At 34.8% G+C, this 23,842-nt stretch overlaps 1 protein-coding gene across 3 annotated transcripts in view; it reads right to left on the reverse strand.

Annotated features, from left to right (window-relative positions):
- LOC110028198 (mitochondrial inner membrane protein OXA1-like) overlaps window positions 1–23,842 on the reverse strand; it is a 62,151-nt gene that overhangs the window by 23,394 nt on the left and 14,915 nt on the right. For 2 of the 3 annotated variants that reach the window (XM_020729946.1, XM_020729949.1), the window contains exons 5-7: window positions 14,941–15,016; window positions 14,655–14,786; window positions 7,727–7,834 (exon numbers count right to left, since the gene is read on the reverse strand). In XM_020729946.1, the coding sequence (XP_020585605.1) occupies window positions 7,727–7,834; window positions 14,655–14,786; window positions 14,941–15,016 (316 nt within the window). The remainder of the gene's footprint in view (window positions 1–7,726; window positions 7,835–14,654; window positions 14,787–14,940; window positions 15,017–23,842) is intronic. The other variant, XM_020729948.1, reaches the window with a different exon arrangement.

Consider the following 23,842-nt stretch of genomic DNA (forward strand, 5'->3'; position numbering starts at 1 on the left):
GTAATCAGTATTGAATATTGGATAGTAGATTCAAGTACCTCTTCTCATGCATGCCCAATAAAGAGGGGTTTAAAACTACACTCAAGTTGATTTAAGGAAGGTTTACATTTTAGCGAATAAGGTCTGGAGTATCGTAAAAAATGCTAAAAGTTATATCAAATTACCTAATGTAACATTCTGGAAGCGCGATAAAATTAGACAAGTTCCAAGTCTAAAAAGAAATATAATCTCGGTGAGTCAGCTGACCAAGTCAGGGTACCTGACTACTTTCACAAGTGCTTCATGAAAAGTAACCAGGGTGGCAATGGTGATGGCTTGAAACAACATTGAATGCACTCTTTACCTGACCAATAAGATGGTAAAATCCATTGATGTAGCTAGAACCAAGGTTGATCAAGTCTTTGGCATCGTAGGTTGGGCCATATGAGCAACAAAGATATGAAGTTTCTACTTTCAAATAACAAGCTTCGAGATTTGAAATATGTGAATTTAGAGTTCTATGAAGATTGTATATATGACAAACAAAAAAAAGTCTTTCTCAAAATGCAGGTCAAAAGTGAAATAAAAAAAGTTAAAGTTAGTATATATACTGACATATGAGATCATACTCCAATTTAGTCCAATAGAGGTTCTCAATAATACCACTTTCATTGACTGTAACAATAGAAAGGTATGGTTGACTCATTAAAGCAAAAATATGACATATTTAAAGTGTTTAAGAAGTGGAAGATCGTGAGAAAACGAGACATGTTTGAAACTGAAGTTTCTCATATCAGATAATAGGAACAATTCAGGAATTTTTTTGTTGCATAAGGAATCATGCATGGGTTCACTATTTCAAGGACACCACGACAAAATAGTATGGCTGAACATATGAATAGAACTGTCACCGAGCATGCCAGGAGTATGAGATTGCATGCAGACATGTCAAGGTAACTCTGGGCAGAAGCAATAAACATTGTTGTTTGTCTGATCAATCATAATCTATCGGCACCTTTAAAGAAAGGCTCACCTAAAGAAGCCTGGATTGAAAAAGAGGTCAATCAATCTTGTCTAAATGTATTTGACTATTTTGTATATACTCATGTTGATGTAGGACCCGTGAGTAAACTAGATTCAAAATCTATCAAGTAAACTTTCATTAAATATTACTCAAATGAATTTCGGTACAAATTCTGGGACTATCAAAATAAGAAGTTCATCGGGAGTGAAATGTGGCATTCAATGAAATTGAGATGCACGATGGCATGAGCAGAACTCAGGATTACCCTTCAATACATCTGAAGAGTCAAAATATGTTGAGATGGAAGATACTGGTGATCCATTACTCATTCACCTGCTACATAAGTAAGGAGGTCAATCAGAATCTTGAGACTAACACAGAAATATTCTACTTATTTTATTTGTTGCTAACTGATAGTGGTAAACCAAAATGTTATGAAGAAACCACTCAAGATAAAGATTCAAAAGAATAGAATTTTTCATGGGTGATGAAATGAACGACGGGGAAGCAGCCAACAGAATCGCGCTACAGTATAGGGCGTGGGATCGCGATATAGTCTCAATAAGAGCCAGCTGGGAAGAAGCTAACTGAATCGCTACTTACTCCCTTGGATACAGTCGTGATTAGAGATAGCGAGGATGCAGGATCAGGAGCTGGCACGGACGCCAAGGTCGGGCTATACACCTGTGATAAGAGCTACTTGGGAAGGCAACATTGGAATCGCGTTAGGGCATGAAGAGAGTTGGGATCAAAGCTAGCTAGGAAGGTTACAACGGAATCTCGCAGAGACGCCAACGACAGGATCATGGACATACGGTCTCATTTAAAGTCGTGATTATAACTGAATGGGCAGCAAGATCGTTGTCATACAGTCGCCCTTTGAGACTGAACCATGCGATACAATCCCAATTCGACCTAGCTGTGAAGCCAAGGACGGGATCGCGGCTACGAACTTCCTATACAGTCGAGATTTCAAGCAATTCTAGAAGTAAATAAGGGATAGCGATTTACAAACTCATAGCACAGACGCAATTCAGACTACATGTAAAGCCATCAATGGGATTGTAGCTTACACGAGCTCTGTTTTCTTACTAAAAATCATCCCAAGAGTAATGGCAGATAAAAGAGTAGCTTTTTTGGAGAAACATTTCTAATCTCTGAGGGAAGATTTACAGCCCAAATATTACTTTTTTTCATAAACATAGTAGAATAGGATTCAAAAGAGTTTCAAGCATTAAGGTATTAATATTTTCATAAATAAAAGTACTTGCATGCTACGGAAGACGTCCCCTAGCAGGCATCGGATCACTATGTCAGTGGAAAGCAAGTTTGTTTTTCCCTTGCACGGCAAACCAGTTGCTGTTCCAGCTGCTGATTTCAGTTAAAACAGAAAAAACAGAAACAAGAAAGAAAACTGCTTTCCCCCTGAAATAGTCAAGATAGCTCCTGGATAACTTGAAAAAACCAGAGCCAGCAAAATAACAGAGTTTAGGTATCAGTTCGGAAGACTTAGGTATAATGAGAGGAAGCATCAAGCAATCAGTAGACTCCAGGAGGCCAGTACCAAGCAGCAAAACTGACATTCACACCCTTCATTGTTGCCATTTTTTTGGTGTTAGAGAAGACTGGCAGTCCTAAGGATTCTGAGATGAGCGGCAACAGGGAAAACAATGTTTAGAGAGTTTTGGCAACAAGAGGAGATATAATTTTCAGCAAATTCTACTACAAAACCTGAGAATTACGCTCTAGGGATAGGGGCCAAATCCTGGAATATTAGAAGGAGCAGTGGAAGTGAAAGAAATTCAAATTGACTTCAATGCAAGAAATTAGGTCTCTTTATATGCAATTAGAGTAAGGAATAAAATCTAATCCACTCCTACAAAAACAACATAAAGAAGGAAATCTTATCTAATTTTAAAAATTAGAAATACATATTTTGAAATATATTTAAATTCGATTATCAACCTTCTACTGATGCTCTCATCACCATCCAATGGTTGAGATTTTCTCGCTTCCTGATCTTTATCATCACATACCAGATTAACAGTCTCTCTTATCGGTGTTATTTGAGAATCAATCTTTGAAGAAAACTTTCTTATATAGACTTCTTTGAGGTGGTCAATTAGAGTATTTCTAGATCAATGAACCTTCATCTAGGAGGGGATTTCACTTCTCTATGAGAACATAACATTAGGTAAGAGAAGGTTTTCGGCCTTCCATTTGCATTTCTCAACTACTCTTTCATGAGATATTTTAGACACTAAATTTGAAATTTTGGATATTGGCAGCCTTCTAGATCGTGAAGCTTTATTAGCATTTCATCTTTAGGAACCTACTAAATTATGGCACTTTCTTGTATTACTATTGTCCCTACAAATGCCCCAAGGTCATATTATGGTGTACTACTTAGTTTGGCTTGGTCTTATAGTAATATTTATTCTTATGAGCCTACAAAAACTCATCTTATCCAGCTTTTCTTTTATTTTATTTTTTTTAACGTTGGCAAGAGGGTGTGTTATTTGAATACTTTGAATGATGAAGACATTTGTTTATTGCAGCTCTTGCATCATGGCTCTTTCTAAACCCATGGCTTACTTCATTTTCAATGTCTTTAGATAGCTGAAAGTTGTAACAATACACAATCTCAACCGCCCATTGATTGCCTTCTCTTTCGTGGAACCAATCTTGAAGAATGACTTCCGGTAAATCAGTATAATTGGTAGCATTTTGTTGAAGACGGGTTGTACAACTTCCTCGATCAATTTGAAGATGGGTTGTACTTAACTTGGCTTCGTCTTATGGTTCTTATGAGCCTACAAAAACTCATCTTATCCAGCTTTTCTTTTATTTTATTTTTTTTAACGTTGGCAAGAGGGTGTGTTATTTGAATTCTTTGAATGATGGAGACATTTGTTTATTGCAGCTCTTGCCTCATGGCCCTTTCTAAACCCATGGTTTACTTCATTTTCAATGACTTTAGATAGCTGAAAGTTGTAAGAATACACAATCTCAACCTCCCATTGATTGCCTTCTCTTTCGTGGAATCTATCTTGAAGAATCACTTCCGGTAAATCAGTATAATTGGTAGCATTTTGTTGACGATGGGACGTACAACTTCCTCGATCAATTTGATGGAGTCATTATACACCCTTGAAACGTGATAAATACTCAATTAATTTTTGCATCTACAAGTCACATTCCCTGCCAAGATAAAGAAAGCATAGTTTCTTTCTTCTTCAAAAAGGCATGCCAGAATCAGCAAAAATATTTGCCCAACATTGATAAGCCTATTTGCTGGCCCTGCTATTAATCATCAATAAATGGCATGTTGATGTCATCTTATGGCAAAAGGATCTTTTATGCTTTTTAAGATAACACTGCAAGGTCCCCAATGTAATACTATATGCCTATCATGATTGTATAAGTTATTGAAGATTACTTGGCATTTATCAAGTAGAACCACTTCACATACCATACTTTCGATGTAATCCTTGACAAATACAAACTACAATCAATAGAAGTGACCGATCTTTATCTCTAGACAATTTTTAATCTAACCAAACGACTAAACATTGAAACGGAGAATGGCTCCAGACCTAATTTTCCCACCTTACTTACAATAAGGAGGCTTTACTAACTGTTGGAGTCAATGATGGAATTGATTACCTCTTGCTTAGCCTATCTCCTTAAAGTGAATTCTTTCATCCATCCACACTAGACAATGATCCCGATACTAGATCCACCAGCACTGCCATCTGAGATATGCCTTGTTCAAAATATTCAGCAAAACGTTATTAACAACAACAATAGCAATCTTATTTTTCAATACTAGTATTTTTGGAAAGGTGTTTACAATGTATTTTACAGTATTTTTCTTTAGTGCTATCAAGCACGTGAGATAAATTTTATAGCATTGCCTAGCTTTATCCATTTCTAACAACTTATTTTCTCTACCTGTGTTTTTCTATTATATGACCATTATCATGCTAATCGCCAAGTTAAGGTAGAAATCTGAAAGAGGTAACTTTCATTAATGCTTCAAAAGAGAAAATGAATACTAGTTAAGCAGCTCAGTGAACAATAATATAAATTAAAGCTTGGTATGCAACGTCACACATTTAACAGTAAATTAACTTCTTTATATGTAATTGTGAAACCCAACACAGAATTATAATAAATTAAGTTTAATTTAAATAAAACATAATTAAAATTAAATTATTTTTTCAACTTTCTTTGATAGCCACTTTTTTTAATAGATTAGAAAAGGATTAGAAGAATTTTTGGTACTTAAGGGAGGCACCTTTACCATTGTGATAAATAAAAATAACTCTATACTTTAATTTCTTACTGCAAAAAACTTCTCTTCCCAGTTTTTGATTTGTCAAGGCTTTGGGCAGAAGAATCTCTTTATTTTTCATTTAGAGAGAAAACCAAATGTTGTTCCTGCTCCTGTTTTTTGTAAATATAGCAAAACAACGAACTGATTTCCTCCCCATGGGACCGGTGGCAAAAGAAAAGAACAGAGTTCATATATGAGTTATTGAGATTTCAAACGTAAGGCAAGAAGCTCTAAGCAATCTGTAGGCTTCAGGAGGTCTCTTCCAAGAAGCCGAACAAAAGTACGGATCCTGCATGTTGCAGTTTTTTTGAAGCGTTGAAAAAGACCAGCAGTTACACATGTTCAGGGATTAGTGGCAACAGGGAGAAAAGTGCCCAGAAAGTTATCACAACAGCAGTAAATTCAATTTCCAGCTATTCTTGATATAGGGACAACGACGGGATAGGTGTTCGGTTGCTAGAGAAGAGAAGGGAAAGAAGAAGAATTGGGAGAATTTCATATTGAATTTACTGCAGGAAATTAATTTTAATTTAAATAAATTACCGCAAGGGACAAGATACTATCCACTGCTTAAAGATCACCACAAGTAGAAAACCTTATCTAAATTTTAAAATTAAAAATACAAACTTATCCATAAGTATCGCAATCCACCTTTATCCTACCGGCATTGTTGCCATCCGACACTCCAGATTTCCAACCTCCTTACACTATTGACCATCAAGCATGTGATCAAAAATCTATATTCTCAATGGACTCCTTGTTGACTTGATCTTCAAACTTTACACTAGGATCAGAGAATCACAATCAATGGCAATCTCCATCTAAAAATAAGATGGATAGACATCAACAAACCCCCTCTTTTAATCCCTTGGAAATTTAACACTCAAATTGTGAAAATGCTTCTTATACAGATTTCTTCGAAGTGGATGATCAGCTTGAACATCCCCTTCAAGATCTAATATCCAGATTAGCCCCTACAAAATTTGTTAGGAGATTTGTTGTTCCCCATTACACTTGGATGTCGTTCATTCTAATCAAACCACAAGTAAATTTGGTGTTACTCCATTTTCCACCAAAGTTCAAGTTTGGATTCACTTTCATTCCTTGTTTTTCATATGTGTCGTGTAAAGCAGACTAGTATATTATCATTTCTTCTTCTTTTTTCTATGAAAACCAAAAAAAAAGTATTTACTGAAATTGTGATACATCTATAAGGTTGTTTTCACATATTTCAAAAAAACGTCTAACATACTAACTGAATTTTTATTTAGCAGATTAAATATTAATAAAATGAATTAGTGATTACTTAATGTGTAATTATGACCATTAGGTTTTAAAGACGTTCAATTTTGATAATAAGGTACGGAATGATTAACATATTAAAGAATCATATAGCATAGTTAAACTATTTACTAAAGTTAATAACATATTGGTTGTACTTTTAATTATGATCATAAAGTTTTATTAATATACATCCACATTAATATGACAGTGTAAAGTATTTAAAAAATAAGCTTGAATATTAATAAGATTTTCAGTTGGCCCAGGCACTGGTGCTTAACTAATTATTTAAGCTATCTTCGTATTAATCAGGGTTTTAAATTAATAATATTTTATAAGAATTTACTTATGGTAATCAAGAGAACTAATAATTAATTCATAAATAATCGAAGTAAATGATAACGAACTTTTCATCCATGTTAACTAATTATCAATTTAACTATAGTCATGTTTAGCTACGAAAGTTCAGTATCATAAAAATAATTAATAATTAATCACGCATATTAAATTATAATTAATCATTTCTTATACTAAATTATGAATTAATTATCATTTTAATTATAATGAATGATATTTGGAAAACCGATTAAATTTTACATTAATTAGTAAAATGTTACTAATTAATCTAATAAGCTTATAAATAATTAGTGATTTATTATGATAACGTTTATTAATTAGAGATTAAATAATTTTTAATTCAGTTAATTAATATTTAGATGTGATTGATAATGGATTAAACACTAAATTATAATACTTAAATATAATTCATCTTCCAGTTTTCACAACCAAGCATGCTTTTTAATGTTAAAAAAGGAAAACAAGCATAACATCAAAAAACTTTTGTATTTTTAATGAAAACGAAAACGAGACAAAATGCAAAAATAAAACACATTCAATCATGGCCTTAAATAATCTCAAAATCTAGCAAGTTAACAAAAGCGAATTGCAACTTAAAGTAGACCTTCACTAACCAAATAGACAAAAAAAAAAAAGAGTATATTGCTATAAAAAAAATTTGACGAGTAAAATTTCAAGAGAGATTTAGATGGGCACGTCAGAAGCCTTGTTCATTGGAAGTTATGTAAGGTTGTTAAGTTAAATACCTTTGGAAAACTAGCTGTAAATGGAACTGTCAAAAGAGCAAGTACCCTAGAAAAGTTCTTCATGGTGTTGGCCATATGATTCCCTTCCATACCTTCTTGCATATTCAACTGAAAAAATAATAAATACCTCATTTTCAAAAAATTCAAATAGAACATAAGAGAAAATATTGGACAAAATGAATAAAAAATGTGTGAAAGAAAAAAAATCAAAACAGTCCTCCACATTGCAAAGCAGCAAAGATATTCATTTTGACTTAAAAAATTATGATAATCTATGAGCCACATGAGCATGGCATGCTGGCCAGAAAAGTGGATTGCAATTTTGTTTAGTGTAACCAAGTTAAACCAACTTAAGAGCCAGCTTGAAATCAACTTGACAAATAGCTCGCTAGCTGGGCTCAATGGGCTCAATGAGTTAACAAGCTAATCCTGGACCAGCCTCGAGTCAACTCCTCACTTATGAGCCAACTTATTTAAGAAAAATTAATATAAATAAACTTAAAATATAATAAATTAAATTGTATGAATATAAATTATTTAAAAATATTTAAATTTTATATTTTACTTACTTATATTATTTCTTCTTTAATAGCTCACTCTATTTGACGTTTTATTACACCAATTACTTGAATCAAACTCATTCTCTACTCATAATCAATTAGTTGGCTCAGCAGTTGCCTCAAATTTGTAGAATTAATCTCGAGCTCAAGCTTAATTTGGGGGTTGCTCAAGCTTGACTCAACTTATTTACACCCCTTAACATATGTATAATAGAATGGTAAATAGAATAGATTTTAACATTCAACAAAATGGTCTAGTTAACAAGAGTAAAAACAATCATCTAAATAGCACAACTGCAAATATGTTCGCTATTTTTACTTCAAAAATTATACTAATCTTTGGAGTACTTTAATTTTTAATCTTTGGACCACTTAAGATATGGCTTGTTGACCATAAAAGTTCATATTAATATCGACTGAAGTTACTAAAAATATATATGATTGTAAGGTAAATAGTATCAGAAATAATTTCGAAATGGCCAAAAATTTTCCAATCAAAATTTGGTTATATTTAGAAATAACATTCAGTTCATATATTTTTTTATTGATTCTAGAATGCATAAAGTACCAATTTGAAATGAAATATTGCAAGCAGCTCTCCTATCAATGTATGTATGACTTTATTTTATGCCAAATAGCACATCAAAGCGTAACTAAATGAAGTCATAGTCCCAAGTAGTAAAATTGCTTGTGAAACTAGAAAATGATTAAAGCAGAGATTAACGTAGAAGAAAAGAGGTTTAATATAAATAGAATAAATATTAGACAAATGATATAACATTTAAACTTTTATAAAATTAAATTTCTAAGTCAATATAACTAAAATATCAAGTACGTTTGCAAACAAACAGAACCAAGTACGGTAAGAGGTTATTCAAGCTCAAGCTCATTTAAAAGATTGTTCAAGCTCGAACCGAGCTTAATTTAAATTTTTATGATAGTGTTCAAACTCAAGTTTATTTACATAGTGCAAGCATTAAACCTGAGTTTCTCATTTAAAAGAATAAGCCTTAACGAGCTCAGCTGTTAAGTGTGAAAAATGAAACTTCAATCGAACAAGCTTAATAAATATGCTTTTTATCGTATCAAGCTGAGTTTATTCGCAAGTTGCTTCTCATGTGGACGTTTTTCAAGCATCTAGCCATAATTCAATCTTAATCAAGTTTTATATCAAGACTTAATCAAGAATTTTAATGAATTTAATCACAAAATTTAAACAATAATGATCATCATCACAAACAAATCGAGTAATTGTTGGTGTCAATTTTTTATGTCACGGATGTAAGAAGTCCACATGACAGGCTCGAGATTCTTCATGGCTCATGCATAGCATCCCATAGCTCAAGACAGCCATCTGAAACCTCCGATAAGTGTTTGGGGCATGAAAACAAGGTCTGCGACGATTCGCCCTTACATGGGAGAATCAGCCTTTTAGCAGGCCTGCTCAGGACATTGGACATGTTTGATGTCCATCCCGGTGTTTAGAGGCCCCTCAGTATCCATTCAAAAACTTCCCATGGTCGAGGGAAATAATGGAGCCCTCCTGCGCCCACTTCGGAAAAATCACCGCAAGGTGGTGTTAGCCTCGACTCAGAACGTGTTTTATGTCTGTTCTAATGTTGAGAGACTCAAATCCATCAATTCGGACTCTTCTGAGGCCAAGGGTTGTCATTGGGAGTCCCCACACACATTTTGGAGAAATTTGGGTTCATACTCCGTTCTGATGTTGAGAGAATCAAATCCATCAATTCGGACTCTTCTGAGGCCAAGGGTTGTCGTTGGGAGTCCCCACACACATTTTGGAGAAATTCGGGTTCATACTGATTTTACCCCGGTGGGGTCCGCGACGACCGACGACACCAAAAAACCCAGTTTGAAACCCTTGAAATGTTCATTTCTGAATTACGGCGTCGTATTCCAGCAATACACAAGTTTTCGTGGCTTTCGGATCGATGAGAACCTTCCTACAGCCAATCGGGCAAAAATTTAGGTTCGTAACACCCTACCCGCATCTTGGTCCGAGGTGTCATATTTCAGTCATGCTTGGTCCCCCATAGCTCACGAATAAACCCTACATTAGACAATCTACACTAAAATCAACATTTTCGAGCTAGACCGGTGCCTGGGCGCTAGCCCCACGGGCCTAGACGCTCAAAACTGTATCCGGAGCCTCCGAACCGATCCCCTGGAACTCTGGCCTCAGTTTCTAGCGCCTATGCGCCAAACTGAGCACCAAGGCGCCCAAAATAGCTTAAAAAAGCCATTTTCCCGAGCCCGCGGAAAGTAGGCGCCACTTGGATGGCACTAGGGGCCTGGCGCTTGCGCCTAGACGCCGGTCCACTTCCAGGACGCAATTTTTCTCATTTTTAGGGCCAATTTGATTAGAGGATATTTGGTTTGGTGATGGGAAAAGAGGGTAGATATACTTCTTTTAGGCTTCTTTTGGAAGCTTCCAAGAAGGCTTATCAAGGGCATGGCATTTTTGGCAAAGGAGAGGTGGTGAGCTGATTTTAACCTAGGGGAGCCTCATTTCTTCCCCATCTCCTCTCATTACAATTTTAGGGGGGCTGAAGCTTTGAGTGCTTGAGAGGGCAAGGAAGAACTCTTCTTCTTCCTTGGAGCTAGGGTTTCTTCTTGACAGCCTTGAGGTGGAGAGCTTGGGGAAAAGGAAAGTGTGAGAGCTTCTACTTCCTCATCCCTTTCTTCTTTTTCCACAAGAAACTCTTCTCCCTCCTCTTTTCTTCCTCCTCTCCTTCATTTTCCTCCACCACTTACCTTGAGTGTGTGAGGAGATTTCCTTAAGGAGAAAGCGTTTGGCTAGCAAGGGAGCAAGGTTTCTTCTCTCCTACACTAAATAAGAGTTTCATCCTAGCTTGGAAATGATCGTCGGAGCAGCGCCGGAACTTTGCTAGAGCTCAAAACCTCGCTGGACTCTGCTTCTAAAGGAGAGCTTCTGAATGAGTGAAGTGAACCTCGTCGGAGCTTCGCCGAAACGTCGTCATCTCTCCTACCATTAAGAGAGCTTCATCCTACGTGAAGAAACGCTTCGATACCCGTCACGTAGGTGAAACTCCTCAAACCCTTTGCACATTCTTTCTTAACTAGCCCTGGGAATAGATTTTGCTAGGTGTTGTGGGTTTGGTCGTCCAGAGGAGTCAAGTTGGCCGGCCAACACTATTCGGCGCGTCTATACGCCCTTGAATTGGTCGTTGATTTCCTAGAGAAAAACTTAGGTTATGAATCCCTAGTTTCGTCACCGATTAAACACTAAAAGTCAGGAATATCACTTTCATACAAAATATACTAACAAGCACTCTTGTAATAGTCTACCCATAACATTGTTTGTGATATTTCTTAAAGCATAAAACCTATAACATACATTCATAGACATTCAATATATCACAGGCATGAATCATAGAAAATGAATACCTGCATATAATTATTTCATAAGCATAGTCACATGTATCAGAACATAATAGCAGTATATGTATCGTAATAGAAATTAACTAGCATTCACACATTTCAGGCATGTATTTATTTATAATATGCAAGAAGTCTAAATGCAACAGCATCGAATACATAATCACATAAAACCGACAGAAAGTTATTTTTCTTAAATTAACACAAGATTATTTCTCCTGACTTGACGGAGGAGCCCTAAGATGATTTTTTGTCACGCTCGTCTCGAGCTTGCCGTCTCGTGTAAACAACCTCGGGTTCGTAGGCCACATAATTTTTATACCCAAAACATACCTCACATGGGCTACTCGGCATAAACTTGCTTTTTCAAAATCGTCTATTTTCTCCCCAACTCCAAACACTTCAAATCTAACTTCCCCTTCGTTGATTTCGTTCTAAGACCCATACGAAAGCTTTCAAATCACTTTTGACAATTCTGACATAAATTTGGTGCCTCCGACGGCTGTCGGAAATAAAAAATGCACACAAATTGTGGCAAACATCAAGACAGAAGCAAGAGGAAGAAAATGAAAGCCTCAAATAGCGTGAAATAAGGTTTTACACTTACCAAATTCTCTTTGAAATCCTTAATCGTATTGCGGCTTCACTGTGGGTCACCTAGTTCGCGCGGCTATAGAAGCCCGAGCATGGCTATCACGTGAGAGAAGAGTCTAGAAAGGAAAAAATGAAAGAGTGCAACACTTAAGAAAATCTCACCTGAAATCTCAGTCGTTTGATCTCATCCCACAACTGCATGCACGAGAAAATGCAGGAGTCGATGGCTACAATGCACGATACAAGAGATTAGGGAAATAATTAAGGTTTAATTAAAGTTAATTAAACTTGAAACTTCAAAATTTTATAATTCTCAATCCGTTCATAATTTACATATTGTGATTCATATTACATTGATCTATTTCATGCATAGAACCTATTATTTTGATTGAATTTTCAAGAATATGAAAGTTGGGGTACTTTTTAAATTTACAGAGCGTGCGTAATTTCTCGAATTTTGGGCGTTACAAAAAGAATTCTCTACCATATGATTAGAGAATTGAACCATAAATCAAGACCATAGATATCAATTTTGGAGACTAAAGGTAATTAAAATCATACCTTTATGGGCACTTGTATTGATTATAATTTCAAACACTACAGAATTTTATTTGAGCTAAATAACCAATGATAACCGATGAATCGAATAAAGGTTCTCGAATATCAATGTTATCATGGGATCTTGATTCATAGCATAAGGCAAAACTAGAAGAGTAACTTCTTTCCAAGGCCATCTGATGTTTAACCATCACCATGGTTCAAACCGAGTAAAAAAACTTGGCAGAATTAGAGCTTTATGAAGAAGGCTTGCAACTGAGGATTTGAAAGAAAGAGAATGATGTCTCTAAACACTGCTGAAAAAATATATAAGAAAAATGCTACATTTTTTCATATAACAATAGATAGGAGAGGTACAGTCTTTACAACAGATACAAAGCCCAATTAGTGGGCCTAGAATAGAAAGTTAACAAAAGAAAAAAAAACATAATTGTATCTATGAAGGACAAAAAAAAAGGAATAAATTTAACATGATCGATTACAACAAAAAATGGAAAGAATGCAAAATTTTAAAAACATTCCACATAAAAAAAAAAAGAAAGCTAATTGATAACAGCTATACAGGACAGTTACGGCTTGACAATAGAGAATGCAACAGCTGGTAGAATACAGCATATAAAGCAACAACAAGGGGACTGTTGGCTGACAGACTGCAGTAATTTTTTATGCAGCAGATGATAGCATTCCTGAATAGATTGAATGGCTGAACTGTGCTGAAGAGTAAGTGGAGGGGATTTTAGAATTGAAAGTGTGTTTATTATTATTTCAAAAAATGTTTCTTGATTTTATTAGGTGTTGGCCACAATTTCTAAGGCTTCCAAATTTGCTCCCACGATTTCCAGAAGTTGAAAATAGCAGAATCATAGCATTACTTTCAGGGGGAAAAAATGCACTAATAAATCTTTAGATCAAGTCGAAGCATGCCAAAAAAAGGTGGAGACATAACAAGACTAAAAAATGACTGCATGAGACATCTAAGAATCAAGAAAAATAAGGAGCCCCTATTAATATTTAAAAAAAAACAGTAGCTTTACCATAATATAATTAAAGCACACAGTTCAGACACTTTAGTCTTCTAGATGAGGTTTCAGAACTCAACACAGAAAGAGAGCTTATAATCTAACTTAAATTCCTAACAGCTTGTTAAGCACGGTGGAAAGGACATGCCTTTTTTTATCTTAATTTGTGATTTCTTTGTGCAGCAAGGCGAAGTGGCTTGCTAGTCATGCAGTTACAATGGGGATGATTTGACCTTGCACGTACTAAATGACATACACAGAAAAGCCATGCAAAAAAAAAAAAAGAAAACCTAAACAATGCAAAATTCTAGAAATGGTTTTAACTTATAAACACGAGTTTGCTCCATTAAATAACAGTGAATGAAGATTTTTCCCCTTTAAATAATTATACAGTCCCCCACAAAGAAAGGATGAAAAGGTGAAAAAATACACTTCTTGAGAATATGACGTACTTGCATGAATCCAACAACTTGTCATAAGCCACCATTTCTTCCTCAACCACCACAAAAGGCTTAGAAAGAAAAATATACAAACATTCGAATTTTCAACGTACATCAGTACAAAGAATACCAGCTCTCCAAGCCTTCTAATTTCTTGATTCTAAGCCACTCCTTTGGGGAAAACTCCAAGCAATTAAAAGAAAATTGCTGGAAGAAGTAAAAAAAAAAAAAAACTGAACAGAAATGATATCAAGATTCAACTTCCAGCATCCAATAGCTTCAAAATACAAAATCTCCAGTTATATCAAACCATATTAACAAAAAAGAAAAACCTGACCTCAACAGTTGCCAAGAATGTCAGAGAAGTCAAAACTGGAAAGATGTACATGGGATCTGGAGTTGTCAGATCTGTAAACCAATATGCTCCGCCTACCTTAAAAGATGGCACTTTGTCAACCATGTTTGAAATCTATTATATAGAAGGGCAATTTCAGTAATCAAAGAATATTCACAAAGATTACCCATAAAAACTCTAAGAGAACAATAATGCCAAAGGATCAAAACAAGCAGAAGTCAAAATGCTGGATAATGTAAATACAAATTGACCAAGGAAGTGAACTTACAGCAAAGAAAAAACTGATAAAAATAGGACCTTGAATTAAAGCGCCCTTTAGCGGAGAAGATGGAGTGACTCCATGCCTTCAAGAACCAAGTCAATGAACAATGAAGGCAACAAGTTTCAATAACATCGAATTCAACAAAGTGAAACATGTAGACTAAAATACAGATTGGTACATTAAAAGAATATTCAGCCCAATATTAATGCGGTTTACAACTTGAGAAAAAAACAAAGGAAGAAGAGCAAAAATTAAAAGAAGGAGCACACAAGAGCCTTAGATTTGGCAATTACAAAAACTATTATCAAGGCCTACACTTTAGAAGCTCAGAATACAAGCAATAATAGTAAAAATATTAAAAAAAAAGCATTCCTTATTCTACGTCACTTGAATTCACTATTTGTTGAAGAATTTTCATATAAGTAAATAAAAAGTTTCTTATACATGCAAGTTCTTGCATTTAAACTCACCACTCTAGGAGTAGTCCCTTTTCTCTCAGACAAACAAAAACAAAACTGTAAATAAATATTCTTTTCAGGTAAGATATCAAAGAAGTTCACTCCCTGAAATCACCTTCTTGTTTTATTACCGTCACACTGAACAATCTAACCTGATTCTTGTTCAGCAAAATAAATATCAGCCAACATTACTCTATGTTCAGTAAGACAAAACAAATGTGCTCAATTAATCAAAATCTTCCTGTTACTAAATTTCCATATCTGAAGCAGTTTGTTTGACCTTGATAATTTTAAAGAGATAAAAGAAAGAACATCAAATCAATTATTCGTATTTGGTTAAAACCAGCCTTTTTTCTGGAATATTGCAAGTTTGATAAGATTGATGCGTTTGATTTAAGAGAATCAGCCATTTTTCATCAATGAAGGACGAACAAAAACACGACACAATACGGCTATGAGGCATAATTACAAAAAGTGGGACATGACATGTCATAGACACTTTTTTATGATAAATAAATTATTAATATATATTTGTTTTTCGTTATTCTCAACTACATACATCATAAAATAAAGTATGGAAGAATATAATTTATCTTGTGTTATAAGGTATAATTAGGGCTACACGTATATTTATAATTTTCTACTTCTCGTGTCCTATTTTTCCCCAAATCGTGTCAAGCCCGTGTCTGATACCATGTCGAGGTGTGCCCTAGACATGTCCGGATCTGAAAAAAATTCAGACATTTTTTGCAGTGTTGGACACATGTCAGGCATGTCGAAGCCTTGTCCGTGTCCGACGTGGGTACAGCGTATTTTTATAAGTGTAGGTACTATATAGTTTTCCATCAATAAGCTTGAAGACCACATCAATCAATAGAAGAGAATTGATTCAGCCACCATATCATGCTATATTATAATTGTGCTTCTAGGACATGTTATTTCAAAGATGTCATTTTAAGAAATATTCATTCTATTTGCTGAATCCCCATTAACTGATTCATCTAACAGCAGCAATGTTCAAATTTATCATTTTTCCCTAGTGCTGCTTCTATGTTCTAATACCATCGGAGTAAAACAAGCTTGGCTTCTTTATGGCGAGGATGCATAGTCATATCAACTCGATGTATTTTAAAAAACAAATCGCCAACACCCATGAAAGGAAGGTACTTTCTTCAATTTTATCAACTCACACTCTTATACTAATGAAAAAACGACATCTGAATTGGAACTACCAAAAGTACGCTAAACAGAAAATTTAAAATTGAATTAGCATTTAAAAGAATAAATAAAAAAAATAAAATTGTATTAGAGTCTGCTTTCTTGTACATCCAATCGAATTCTTCTAATACCATAATAAGAAATTTTATATAAGACTGAACATCGAGGTAAAAAAATATAGGGGCAATCTTAAATAAAATCAATATTCACAATGCTAAAAAACAATTACCAAAGAAGGATGGTTGTGTCATAAATGAGAAATTGAAAGTAGATTCATAGAAGCATCTGACACCAACAGCATGAAATCCGTGTTTGTCAAGATAAACATGAGATTGGAGATATTCCCATATTAGAAAAATAAAAGATGAATTCCTAATAATCATGATACTAGAAAATAATCATGTGAATAGCATACCCATGTAATAAATAAAAGAATAAAAAAGACATTCATAGTACATGACAACAACATTGTGAAAGCCATGATCAATAAGTTACATGTACGATTGGAGATTATCCCATATTGGAAAAATAGAAGTTGAGTTACCAGTTTATTAAAAATGGCCCTCACCCATTAGCTCAAGCTTTAAGTTGAAGTGTCCCTCTTCTTAGGTGTTGGACCCAACTTGGGCATCCCAAGTGTTCCACCCTCCTAAAAAAATTTATTAACAAGAGGTTCTATGGCGGATAGTAAGGCCAAGATCAAGTGCTTCATATGGTTTGTGGCATCAATGGATCTTAATAGCATTCACCACAAACATGTGATGTCCATGATCAAGGCGACTCCAGAATAAGCTCCACATGATTGAGTGAATTCTAGCTGCATGACTTTTTTATGGCATTAAAAAGCTTTTGTCCACTACTAGAAGTACAAAAATTGGCTTCCAAATATACAAATAGGGGCTCTTATTATCATAAGCTTTTTGGTTGATGGATGTTGATGCGGAACTTCTGTAATTGCTCCATACAATCTGCAACTCCTACCGCTCCCACGGATCTTGACTTGTGACCATGTAGCGTATGATGATTTCTTCAACTCTTTGCTGTGGCAAATGTATTATTGTGGAACTCTGAGATGATTCTAGAGTAAATTTGAGAAAATTTTGCAATATCTGATTCGGACAATTTAGGATACTCTTAATTATTTTATTTCCATCCTATTCTATGTTATTTTATTTCTCATCTCATAATTATTTCCTTTCCTAATTTTGGTTTGATATATTTTGTACGTTTGTAAATTAGGAAGGATTATTTTCCCTATATATATGTACCATACAAGTGAACAATGTGGATCAAGCAAATTATTTCTCTATTAATTTTTTTGCACGATATCGGAGCCTTGGAACAAAACCTAGTGACACGGCAGTCCTAGGGGGTTGAACCGGCCTGCTAAACCTGCACTGATTCAGTGGGGAGGGTTTGGAACCGACAAGTCCTAAGAATTTGGGTCTGTTGCCGCTCCCTCCACATATCTACTATTATACATAGGTGTTTTGAGTCTTAAGGTTTCAATTTTTTATGTTTACTAATTTCAGTTTGTGAAGACAGCCGCCGGGTGGTGCTCCAATTGTATCCTTCTCACCCGATGTTGATTACCTTCCCCGACTTCCACCTCCGCCCTCCATCCTTGCCACCAACTGCCTTCCTAGCAACTTCATCTTCCAACCCCTGGTCCCGACCCCCTCCTTGTCGCTACTGAGCTTTCCAATGGTTTCTTGAAAACAGTCGGCAATCTATAATTCGAGTCTTCAACTCTCCCAGTTGTTCACTCACCACCATGACCCCACTACTTCCCCTCACATCAATACAACAAACTACCATGTTGCAGCCTGCTCTGCTCTTGTCTCCTCCTGCTACAATGCTCAGTTTCAGCCATCCCTCCTGTTGTCCTGTAGGAGTTCATCCCATCGTCAAGACTTATAACTACTAAAAGAAAGTCTCTCTAAACACACAAATGATCCCACCTCTATTTTTTGTTGTCCATGTTTGTAGAACTAGCGTTCATGAAAAAGTGAAGAACCACAGAAATCTGTCAGAAAATAATTAATCTCATTCAAATCATCATCAGAAGCCATCAAAAGAGAGTACTCATCTTACGGAGTATCAAGAAGGCCAAAAAAAGCCTTAATTTTCATAGAGCTGGAGTTTACTTGCTTCCCCCTCACATAATTTTTTTCATCCTTATGCACCTTAGCATTAACATAAAACTCACAGATCACAAGAATCACGGCTACCTCAGTCTTGTAGAAGAACTTATCCCAATACCTATTCACTATTACACCTTCTAACATGCTCCGAGGCTCCAAGAATCCCCTCTTGGATAAGTTTTTTTGATACCAACAAGTCTTTGGATCAAATAGCAGCCTCGAAACATACGAACTTCTTCGCGTCAAAAGTGGTTGATTTATTCCCTCACTTAACTCTTAGGGCCATGGATAACGACAACTAATGCACAAGAAGGAAGAAAACAAGAGAGGTAAGCAATAAATGAAAGAAAATAACAAAGAAACCTTACCTCAAACCAAATAGAAGGCTTTAAGGATCTCATGTTCTTCCTCCTCTCCTCCTCCTCCACTTTCTCTTCTTCTTTCTTCTTCTCTGGTTCGAACAGCTAGGGCTTAAAGAAAAACGATAGTAAAAAGCAATCGAGAAGTTAAATAAGGAAAGTGAGCTTGGGAGCCTCGGGTTGTCAAACCAGGAAGCAATTGACTAGATTTAGGAATAAATGTGTAGTACAGGGGCAATGTCAGGTTGCTTGATTGGGCATCAGGTCACTCATATTCAAACTGGCAAGAAAGCGCTCAAATGATCAAGCTGGCGCGTGTATCAGAGGAGGAAGCGCAGAGGCACCAATGCAAGCGAGGCAACGCTCCAAGTAAAATAAGTTTTTTTTTCTAGATTTTTTTAGCTCACTCCACAAAGCAACTTCACTTCAACAAAAATCAAAATAAACTAACCACACAACCCAAATGCATCAAACAAAATCAAACACAATCAAATTTTAAAGCAAAAAAACAATCAAATCACAAGATGAGGCTCAGGTTACCTTCCAAGTAGCGTTTGATTTAAAGTCTTCAATCAGACAATGTCAAATCATACATAAAATTTTTCTCCAAGATCAAATTATCGTTTTAATAGTCCTCGATTAATCACCCAACAACTTAAGAGTCCCTGAAAAACTCATAAATCCTCAAATTTCAGTCACAAACTTGATCTTCCTAATTATAAGTATTATTCTCTAAGCCCTTATTTAAAATTTACTGCAATTTCTTAATCTCAATTTTACAGCAATCTTAAATCTTAAACATTATTTCTTGATATAATGCCCTCATGGTTAACTTCATTTTTTGTAAATCGATTTTCCACTCCCTATAATAAGAAAAAATTTATCAATAATAATAAAGATCTTCTTATCTTCCTTCATATCTGAGACAAGAAAATTAGCAGAAAATAAGAGTTTATCAACCTTAGCAAGCACATTATCTATGAACCGCTTAAGATATGTAAGAGAACAATCAGCTAACTAAAAAATTATTGTGGTTAACTAGCCCTTTCTAATCCTAGTCTGTTAAAGTAAAGATGGCATAAGGTTGATACTGACTCCTAAATCAAATAGAGTATTCCCAAAAAAATATCTCTTATAGCACAAAGAATTGTGAAAGAACTTAGATCCCTAAATTATTGTAAAAAATTTCTTTAAATAATGGCACTGCATTCTTTTGTTTGAGTCATAATCTCAAATCACTAGTTTTTGTTTCATATTCAGGACATGCTTCATGAATTTCATATAAATAGACATGTTCTAAAGCTTCAACAAAAGGGATGTTAATCATAAGCTTCTTGAATACTGCTAGGAATCGGAAGAACTGTTTGTCTAATTTGTGCTTTTTGAGTCTCTAGGAAAAACATGGTGGTAGTCTCTCATATTCTTCTAGGAGGGGAGTCAAATTTTCCTAAGTCTGGGAAAAGTTTTTTACCGTGTCTCTTCGGGCTAAACTCATTCCTACTTACTTCTTCCAATGCTTTCTCACTCCTTAATCTTATGGCCTTAACCTGCTCCACATTTTAGCCTTTTGGATTCACCTATGCAGTACTTGTAACATCGCTTGGGTATCTGACTCAATGAGCTAGATAATTACGATAATCGTGTTTCAATAGTTTTTATAGCTACAATATGGCTTTGTATCTGATTATTTATATTCACTATCAATTCTTACAAAGAAAAATATTAGAATTGAATCCATGTGCGTAAATCGATTAACATTTCCCTAATTACTCTAATTTCGTACAAAATTATGTTAGTTTTTACCAAATTGTTGGTGTCCTACATCTTTGTTATTATTATTCCAATTAAAATTTGGATGCTTCCCCAATTTGGGTTATAGATATTGGAACACAAGTTATTGGGTCTATTGTTAATAACATTCATTGACTTCAAAGATGTAAAACTAGGATCAATTAGTTGACCATATACATTCTCTTCTATTACTGATAAATACTGACAACCTTCCTAGGGTTAACTCACTCGGATGATTATTGAAAATTATTTGTAATCATTTCTTCAATAAATGTATAGTTTTCTCAAATGATTGACATTAAAAACGCTCACTACAATATCTAAGATAGACCTCAAAGATTAAACTTGTCTGTTATAAAAAATCTAAATTATTAATCAATCAGGTAAGACGTGGTGCGAGCATTTCATAAATAACTACTTAATATCCCCCAAACTTCATACATGGACTCACCATCTAACTAGGTAAAGGATGTGATATCGCTCATAAATTCAACAGCTTTAGATGGCGGGAAAAACATAACCAAAAATGTTTGGGTAAGATCAGTCCAAGTAGTTGTCGACCCTAATGCTAATAGTTTAGTCACGACTTAGTTTTGGCTCTAAGAAAAAAATGAAAATAACATTAGTTTTGGCTCTAAGAAAAAAATGAAAATAACATAAGTCTAACAACATCATCAAAAACACCATTGTATCTAAAGATTGCACATAGTTCAAAGAAGCTGGCTATACGAAGGTTAGGATCTTTAATAGAGGATTCCCCAAAATGATTATTTTGGATCATCTGAATTATGACAGATTTAAACTCAAAAGTGTTGGCTTATGGCAGAATTATTTACAATTAGGTGTATTTCTTTTACCAATAGGTTGACAAAATCCCTAAATGGTCTAGGTTGAACATTCTCTTCTGAAGGTTTGTCATTGCTCCTAACTTCTTTTTAAATTTTACGATTTATCTGATTCTTCGCTTATTATTTATATTCCAAAGTTAAATGGCACTAAATTAGCAGTTCTAGTCCTACGTATACAACTTAAAAAGATCAAATAAATAAACCTACACTATCAGAAAAATAAATAGAATGAACAACAAACTCAAAGCAATTCTCACACATAAGGAAACAGCGTGCACAAAACAAAATGAAACTAACAAGGCACGGTATTTTAAAATTTTTTCAACATTATATATAACACAAATAATGAGAAATATAGAGCAAAATACATAACGGCAATTACACTACGGTTTTTAAATCTAAACTTCAAAAGTTCAAATAAAATTCTATTAAAATAGAAATTTAACGTTATTTCCCTGCAACGACACAAAAACTTGATGTCGCAATGTTATAAAGTACCGTCAACTATGCAAGTATTATTGTCACTCATAATTTTGAGAGTTTTAAAGTCACTAATCCTAATTTTTACAAAAAAAAATATAATCCTAAGTAGAGAAATTGGGGTTTTCTATTAAATGAAAGATTCTCCTCTGAATTAGACCTAAGAAATTTAAATTTAACTAAATGATATTAGTTAGAAGTGACAATCAGAAGCAAATGTCGTCCTTCACCTCTTCTAAAATCACAAGAAAACTTCGGATTTCATATTACAATTTTCCTTCTTAAAGCATGCAAAAATCCCCAGGATTTCGTGTTTTCCTTCGGAATTGCACTATCCTAACATCAATATTCCAATTCTCCTAAGGCAATAAGTTTTAACTTAATTATTTCACTAATTTTTCTTCTGGCACTCATAGATCACAATAATTTTTAACTGACCAACTAGCTATATTGAAAGTAAATGAAGCGCAGAAAGTCAATATCAAATCAGTCACATAATATGGTTACTATCTATTATCCTGGATTGTCAATCAGAGGGAGAAAAAGACATCTTAGTGCTACTCATGATATTAAACAATGAAAATATAACTTCATTCATTAAATCCAAATAAATATGAGAGTTTAAAAAAGAAAAACTAAATAGAAGACAATCACTGATCCCAAGAATTGCTAACCACCAGACTTGCTCCTTTGCACAAGAATATCCACTTGGAACCACTCACATTACAAGAAAATCTTCTCACAAAGTCTCCCTAATACTTTTCTCTGGATACCCTTCAAACTTTCCTCCACTCTCCACCACGCTTGGGCCACTCTAATGACACTAAGGGCTGCTCATTATATTGATTCTGCCGAATTTAAGTAGTTCTCCAAACCACGTAGACAAGAAACCAAACTAAATCCCATTTGTCAGTTTGCCAGCGTCGGGATTCCTCCTTGAGCGCCAAGTTTCTAGTCACTCAGGCTAGCATGTGAACACATGATGAAAGGTTGGCGTTGGGTTTCCTATATGGGCATCAGGTTGCCCATAGCCTAGCAGGCGCTGGGTTTTTGTGTGCAGCGGGCACTGAGTTTTTAACTTCTCTATTCTAAGCATGTGCATGTTCAAGAGCTGGATCACTAGGTCGAAGGCCTAGTTTTTTTTTTCTTTGTTTTTACCTAGTCCAAGGATATATGTGAAGCAATAGATCTCAACTTCAGGCATCGTGCTACCAGACAACTTAGGTGCTTTTTGCTCCAAATGCTTCACTTTTAAGTTGAAATCCTACACTTTGCAAAAACATGCAAAAATACCCTGAAAAGCATAAAAAATGGTAGAAATAACCAGAAAAATATAGAAAAAATATATAAAAACAAGACCAAACATTTCTTACACATCATTCACCCTTCGCCTAACTTCTCTCTCTCTCTCCCTCATTATAGATCCAAGAAAAATTCCAATGATCAATCCACCGCATTTTATCAGCATCAAAATGATTCCAGCTGGTCAACCTTGATTGACTTGCTTTAGAACTTAGATGAATGTACTGTAAATGGCATGTTCGGAACAAGATGCTGAACACCATAAAACAATATAAAAATTTTTTAATAAAAAAAAAATTGTAGGAAAG

Source organism: Phalaenopsis equestris, unplaced genomic scaffold (assembly GCF_001263595.1).
Source record: "Phalaenopsis equestris unplaced genomic scaffold, ASM126359v1 Scaffold000504, whole genome shotgun sequence".
Classification (NCBI taxonomy): domain Eukaryota; kingdom Viridiplantae; phylum Streptophyta; class Magnoliopsida; order Asparagales; family Orchidaceae; genus Phalaenopsis; species Phalaenopsis equestris.